This window comes from Tupaia chinensis, unplaced genomic scaffold, assembly GCF_000334495.1.
Source record: "Tupaia chinensis unplaced genomic scaffold, TupChi_1.0 Scaffold144150_1, whole genome shotgun sequence".
Taxonomy (NCBI): domain Eukaryota; kingdom Metazoa; phylum Chordata; class Mammalia; order Scandentia; family Tupaiidae; genus Tupaia; species Tupaia belangeri.
Window position 1 is genome coordinate 880,029 of NW_006204006.1, and position 7,783 is coordinate 887,811.

The window sequence follows — 7,783 nt, forward strand, 5'->3', positions numbered from 1 at the left end:
CAATAGCACGCCCCCTTCTAGCAGGGCTCCGCCCTCCGGCCCCTCCTCCCTAACGGTTGTTTGTTTTTGCACACGGCACGCGGAGGCGGGGCCTCCAGCCCCAACACAGACGCGCTCGACGCCTGTCTCCACGCGCCCGAGCTAGATGGATAGAAAAACGGGCGAATGAGAGTGAAGACCTGGTGGATGGAAGCCAATTAATGCATTGCCCGCGAGTCAAAGAGGCGGGGAGCCGGGAGCGACCGCAAGACTAACCAATGAGTGGAACAATTCAAGCGTCTTCTGGCTTTCCCGCCCAGTCTCGGCATTGGTTCTACAGCCCCGAGAGTTGTTTGGGGAAGAAAAGGTCGTTGGGATTGTTTCTGCGGGCGGCGCGTCACAAAGACAAGATAGCTTCATTTTTGCCGCGTTTGTGCGTCACGCGGGGCGCCGGGTTTCAAGGTTCGACTTTACTCACGCACGGCCGCTGTTTTGGGGCCGATTTTCCTGAGGTCCGCTCTGCTTGGACCCCCTGCGAGGTTCCGCCCGGCCTTAATTTGCTTTTTCTCTGACGTCATTCGTTTAATGTTTTCGGGGGCGCTCTCAACCAGAAAGGAAGAAAATGGAATTACTGTCTCCCAGAAGTTGTGAAAACTGAAAAATGTCTGGGCACAGCTGAGGAAATGGGCTTAGGCAGATGTATCCATTAGCCTGAGATCATACGGCTAAATAGACCCAGAGTACAAGCCCAAGTGCTTGGATGTCTGTTCCAACTCATTCCAGTTTTAAATTCTTTCATTGTTTTCTCAGTATGATGCTGACTGTGCTAATATTCTAGGTGGGGAGTAAATAGTGAAGTAAATGAGTACTTAACTTTCATAGAGAGTTCGTGTTCATGGTCAAATTCCCCCAGGACAGCATTTCAGAAGCTTATCACAGGTAGGCAATACCTGTCCCAAAGTTTGAATGATTTATTTTTACATCGACTGTAGCTTTGGAGTTAGCCCCAATCACAGGAAGCATCTTGGAGGAGGTGAATCTTTTTTTTTTTTTTTTTTTGGAGGGTTTTTTTTTTTTTTGGTTTTTTTTTGAGAGATTTTCACTATAGGGCGCGTGCGCTCGCCAGACAGAGAGAGACATAGAGACAGAAAGCGAGAAATCCCCCCCCCAGGGGGGATGGTCACGCCGCAATCCCTTCTCCTCCATTCTCCTCTCGGGATCTTGGGCACGCACACGCGCCCGGCGTGAGTTTTAAGCCACCGGGTCCGGGACACAAACCGCGGTCTACTACGTGGGAGTCCAGCGACATAGCCATTACGCTAACTGCTGGTTCCCGAGGAGGTGAATCTTTAAGGAAGGGAAACTCGAATTCAAGAAGAGGAGGAGGGTGAGGTTCCCATAAATTTGGGGGGAAATAGCAATGAAGATATAGACAAGTATGAGGAAGAGGGCTCTAATAGGAAGGAAAGGATTGTTAATTCCTGTGCCTCTGATTTCGGGCCTTAGTAAATGGTCAGTCTCCCAAGGCATAAACCTGTGAATTATTACTTCAACAAATTGCTAAATGTCTATTTGCAGGCACTGCAACTGGGGATTCAGTGACTAGCAAGATAAACATGATTCCTGTCTCCACAGTCCTCTACACCAAGAGTCAGCTATTAAAGAAGCAAACATGGGGCCAGCAGGTGGCATAGTGGTTAAGGCAATGGATTCCTATGTGGCTGACTGTTGTTCAAGTCCCAGATCAAGCAGTATGAAACGTGGGCAAGTGTGCCTGTGTGTCCAATCCCAGAAGAGTATAGAGGAGAAGGGATTGCTGCTGGCAATCTCCCATGGGGGGTGATTTTTCTCTGTCTCTCTTGCAAGTGCATGCATCCTATAGCAAAAAATCTCTCTTAAAAAAAAAAAAGGCAAGACAAGAGGCTGTTTGAATCCGAGGAGGCCAACTGTGTGGTTGGAGTTCTGAACCTAGTGGCTTGAAAAACGTGTGTGTGTGTGCCCCAAATCCCTAGAGGTGAATGGAGGAGAAGGGATTGGGTGTGGCCTGCCATCCTGAGGTGGAAGTGATTTCTCACTTTCCTTCCCTCTCTGTGCTGGTAAGCTCTCACACCCTGGAGCAAAAACAAACAAAAAGGAACATGGAAATGTGTAAATTATAATAAGTCCAAATTTACTCTTTAATAGTTTATGTCCAATTAATAATATTTTATTATTTCTTTTTTTAGAGGTTTTTGCTACAGGACATATCTGCTCGCACAGAGATGGAAAGCAAGAAATCACCCCCTGGGGGGATGTCCACACTGCAATCCCTTTTCCATTCTCCTCTCAGGAATCTTCGCATGCACACACATATGCCTGGTATGAATTTCTTTCTTTCTTTCTTTCTTTTTTTTTAAAAAAAAAGAATTATTCATTTAGGGGCCAGGATATGGCAGAATGGTTACATTGCTGGACTCCCACATAGTTAGTTGCAATTCCAGTGCTCAAAATCCTGAGAGGAGACTGAGGGAGAAGGGATTGCAGCACAGCCATTCCCCCCGGGGGTGATTTCTCACTTTCTGTCTCCCCAAAAAAAAAAAAAAAAAAAGGAAAACCCTGACATTTGATAGAAAGTAGTCAAATATGGACAATTTATTGCTGAGTGAAGCAAGTCAGGGGTATGAAAGAAAGATATTGTATGTCTCTACTTAATATATACTAACTCTCCACACTCTATGGTAGAGACTGAAAGATTGACATAAAAGCAGTGAAAATAGTTATGGACACTGGAGACAGTGTGGAAGCATGGTGGGAGAGGGAAATAAAATAGAGAAGGAAATTGGGGGAAAATAGATAAGACATTTGTGGAACACAGTAATGTGTTATTACCTGTTTATGATATCATGTATAATATTCTCAACTGGACTGGTCTGTGGTATATTTCATGTTGGGTAAATTCTTTGCAAGGCAAATGATGTATAGTGATTGAATGTATAAAATAATAATACTAATAATAAATTTAAAATAATTACTTTTATTATTATCATTTAAAAATATTTTTAAGAATTATTTATTATTTATTTTCATTTGACCAGAGAAGGACAGAGTGAGAAAGAGGGAGAAAGTAAGAAAGCAAGCCACTAGGTTGAGGTCGAACCGCAATTGGCCATGCAGGAGTCCAGTGCCCCTAGCCACCACACCTCCTGCCAGCCCCCATTTTAAAATTTTCTATAGGCATGCATACTCACCAGAAAGACACAGAGAGAGAGAGAGTGAGGAAACAAGCCTCTAGGTCTGGGACTCAAGCCGTGTCTAGCACCTTAACCACTGTGCTACTTACTGGCCCCAATAATATTTTATATTCATTTTTTTGTTTAAATAACTGGCGTGGGGACCAGCAGGTGGCATAGTTATCATGATGCTGGGCTCCCACGTGGCAGATGGGTTTGAGTCCTGGCAGCTTGAAAATCAGTTAGGCCTATGTGCACACATGACCAAAATCCCAGGAGGAGAATGGAAGAGAAGGGATTGCTGTGTGACCATCCCCTGGAGGGTGATTTCTCACTTTTTCTCCCACTGTCTATCTTACTCTCTCCTCTCCAGTGAGCACACTCACTCTATGGCAAAAAATAAATAAATAGTGTGTTTTCTAGAACTTGCATAAAGGTTTGACCTATACAATGTAAGATTATTATTATTTTTGCCAGAAGATGTGTGCCTTCACCAGAGAGCAAGGAAGAGGATGAAAGCATCTCCCCAATGGGGATCATGCTGCAATCCCTTCATTTCTCCATCCTGTCAGGATTTTGGATATGTACATGACTGGCCTGCTTTTTGAGTCACTGTGGCCAGTCCAAAACCCTTAGCCACCACACCACCTGCCGGCCCCCAAAAGTCACCCTTTTACCATAAAAATGGCTAGGATTAAAAGAAAATTTGCGGGCCTGGCTGGTAGGTGGTGTGGTGGTTAGGGGTGCTGGTTAAGGGTGCTGAACTCACATGGCCAACCGAGGTTTGAGTTCTGGACCTGGCAATTTGCTTTCTTACTTTCCTTCTCTCTCTGTCTCTCACTCTGTCCCTCTCTGGTGAAATTAAAATAAATAAATAAAATACTTAAAAAAAAAAAAAAAAAAAAAGGGAAACATCTTCAGGACTGGCAGGTGGCATGGTGGTTGGAGCAGCTAGACTCCCACATGGCTGACTGCATTTCGAGTCCTGGACCTGCTGGCTTGCTTTCTCACTTTCCTCTCCCTTCACTGGTCAACTTTTAAAAACTAAAATGAAAAAATGACAATGAATAAAATAAAATTAAATAAAAAAAAGTCTTCAACCTCATAATGCTATTTATGGAAAAACACATACACAAAAAAACAATTTAGAACTAATACACTTACTGGAGAAAGTGCTTTTGGGATCAGCAGATGGCACAATGGCTATGTTGCTGGACTCTCATGTATTCGACCACAGTTCGAGTCCCGGACCTGGTGGCTTAAAGTCACATCAGGCGTGTGTGCGTGCGTGCCGAAGATCCCGAGAGAAGCATGGGGGAGAAACATTTGTGGCATGGCCATCCCCTGTGTGTGTGGGGGGGTGATTTCTCACTTTCTGTCTCTCTCTGGCAAGCGCACATGCCTTATAGCAAATACTTCTCAATAAAAAAGAAAGAAAGACAGTGCTTTCCCCCAAGATCAGGGATAAGGTCAAATGTCTATGCTTGCTCTTTTCCCCAACATTATACCGCAGGTTCTAGTGAGGGTAATTAAGCAGCAAAAAGAAATGTCATCCAAATTGGAAAGGAGGAAGTGGGCCAGTGCTGTAGTGCAGTGGTTAAGCACCGCGCATCAGGAGTCAGATCCCACATGGCCGACCATGTTTTGAATCCTTTTTTTTTTTTTTTAAAGAAGGTTTATTTTTGCTATAGGTATGTATGCTTGCCAGAAAGATAGAAATAGAAAGCAACAAGTCACTCCCCGCCCCTGCCCCCGGAGGGATGGCCATGCTGCAATTCCTTCTCCATTCTCTCAGGATCTTGGACACGCCTAAGCCACCTGGTCTGGGACTTGAACCACAGTCAACTATGTGGGAGTCCAATGACGTAACCATTACACCATCTGCTGGTCCTAACTGTATTTTGAATCCTGGCCCCAGCAGATTTGAAAAACATGCTGGACACGTGTGTGCATGCACTAAGTCCTTGATGGGATGGAGAAATTGAGAAAAAGGGATTGCAGCATGTTAGGAGGTGCTCTCTTTCTTTTTCACATGCATAAGCCTCTGGAAATTAAAAAAAAAAAAAAAAGGAAAGAAAAAAATAAGTAAAACTATATTTGCAGATGCCATGGTTTTGTATATAGAAAATCCTGAGGTTACACTTAAAAACTATTAAACTAATAAATGAGTGCAGCATGATTGCAGAATACAAACTCAATATATGAATATCAATTGTATTCTATCTACTAGCAATGAATAAACTGAAAATTAAATGAAGAAAATACTTAAGAAAATTAAGAAGTCAGTAGGTGGTGTGATTGGATTGCTGGAATCCCACATGACCAACCGCTATTTGAGTCCTGGACCTGGCGGCATGCTATCTCACTTTCTCTCTCTGTCTCTGTCTGGTGAGCACATTGCCCTATAGTAAACTAAAATAATAACAGCAATAAAAGTAAATAATTCTTTTTTAAAAAAACAGACACTTCCATTTGCAAAACCATCTGAAAGAATAAAGTACTTGGGAATAAATTTTTCAAAAGCACAAGACTAAAATCTACAAAATCCTGGGGCCTGCTGGTGATGTTGAGGTGCTGGACTCCCTCCCACATGGTTAACCATGGTTCGAGTCTTGGTCCTGGCAGCTTGCTCTCTCTTTCTCTCTTCATTTCTCTCTCTTTCTCTAATCAAATTAAAAAATAAATAAATATTTTTTAAAAAACAGGGACCAGGTCTAAGAGGACTGTGCCATCCCTGGCTGTGCTTCCAGGCCCTTCCAGAATTCTTTTCAAAGCAGCAGGCGACCTAGCACAGCCATGGCTCATGGCCCTAAGAAGCATCTGAAGTGGGTAGCAACTCCAAAGCATTGGATGCTGGATAAATTGACGGGTGTATTTGCTCCTCGTCCATCCACTGGTCCCCACAAACTGAGGGAATGTGTTTCTCTCATCATTTTCCTAAGGAACAGACTTAAGTATGCATTAACAGGAGATGAAGTAAAGAAGATCTGCATGCAGCAGTTCATTAAGATTGATGGCAAAGTCCATACTGACATAACCTACCCCGCTGGTTTTATGGATGTCATCAGCATTGACAAGACCGGAGAGAATTTCCGTCTGATCTATGACACCAAGGGTCTCTTTGCTGTCCATTGTATTACACCTGAGGAAGCCAAGTACAAGTTGTGCAAAGTGAGAAAAACCTTTGTGGGCACAAAAAGAATCCCTCATCTGGTGACCCATAATGCTCTTACCATCCGCTACCTGGATCCTCTCATCAAGGTGAACCACACCATTCAGATTGATGCAGAGATGGGCAGGATTACTGATTTTATCAAGTTTGATACTGGTAACCTGTGTATGGTGACTGGAGATGCTAACTTGGGAAGAATTGGTGTGATCACCAACAGAGAGAGACATCCTGGCTCTTTTGATGTGGTTCATGTGAAAGATGCCAATGACAACAGCTTTGCCACTCAACTCTCCAACATTTTTGTGGCAAAGGCAACAAGCCATGGATTTCTCTTCTCTGGGAAAAAGGTATCCACCTCACCATTGCTGAAGAAAGAGACAAGAGACGGGCAGCCAAACACGACAGTGGGTGAAATGGTCTCTAGATTTTATGTTGGAGAGGTCTTCATACTTAATTAAAGATGACATAGCATGAAAAAAAAAATAAAACAGGGACCAGTAGTTGGTGTAATGGCTATGTCACTGGACTCCCATGTAGTTGATTGCGGTTCAAGTCCCGGACTTGGTGGCTTAAATTCATGCCGGGTGCATGTGCATGCATGCCCAAGATCCCAAGAGGAGAATGGAGGAGAAGGGATTGCAGTATGACCATCCCCCTGGGGGTGATTTCTCACTTTCTGTCTCTCTGTCTCTCTCCATCTCTCTGGCGAGCACACCGGCCCTATAGCAAAAAAAAAAAAAAAAAAAAAAACCCAACTAAAAAATACTAGTAGAAAAATGAAAGATATACCCAATTCCAAGTTATTTCATTTGGAAAAACTGACAAAAGAACCTAAAATTAATATAGAAATGCAAGAAAACCAGAATAACTAAATAATCTTGAAAAAGAACAAAGTTGGAGGACTCATATTTCTTGATTTTAAAACATACCACAAAGCTTAAATAATCAAAATTATGTACTGGCATAATCATAAAAGTAGACAATTAGTGGACTAGATTGAGAGTCCAGAAATAAACACCTACATCTGTTGTCAGTTGGTATTTTGACAAGAGTACCAAGACAATAAATGGGTAAAGGATAATCTTCAACAAATAGTGCTGGAACCTTCACTAAAGGAAATTTGTTATCTCTTCCCTCCCTTGCTCTTCCTTTCTCTTTCCTCTTTTGCACACAACATGGGTTGCTAGGAATTAAATCAACATTTAACAAAATATTTAGGGTGATGGAGTTATTTGTACATTATATTTTCATAATACTTCTCTGCATTTTCTAAGTTGTCTTTGGCTGTATGTCTTTTTTTTCTTTCTTTCTTTCTTTTTTTCTTTTTTTTTTTTTTTGAGAGTTTTTTGCTACAGGGTGCATGTGCTCACCAGAAAGAGAGCGAAAGAGACAGAAAGCGAGAAATCACTCCCCAGGGGGGATG

The 7,783-nt window shown here is 42.7% G+C and overlaps 1 protein-coding gene and 1 pseudogene across 3 annotated transcripts in view; one reads left to right on the top strand and one right to left on the bottom strand.

Moving 5' to 3' along the window:
• The window catches only part of H2AZ2 (H2A.Z variant histone 2), a 30,140-nt gene extending 29,664 nt beyond the window's left edge, over positions 1 to 476 (bottom strand). For all 3 annotated transcript variants that reach the window (XM_014583196.2, XM_006166029.3, XM_006166027.3), the window contains exon 1: positions 256 to 476. In XM_014583196.2, the coding sequence (XP_014438682.1) occupies positions 256 to 399 (144 nt within the window). In that variant the 5' untranslated portion in view covers positions 400 to 476. The remainder of the gene's footprint in view (positions 1 to 255) is intronic.
• A 5,493-nt stretch (positions 477 to 5,969) lies between these two features.
• Positions 5,970 to 6,787, top strand: LOC102498753 (40S ribosomal protein S4 pseudogene; annotated as a pseudogene).
• Positions 6,788 to 7,783: the final 996 nt, after the last annotated feature.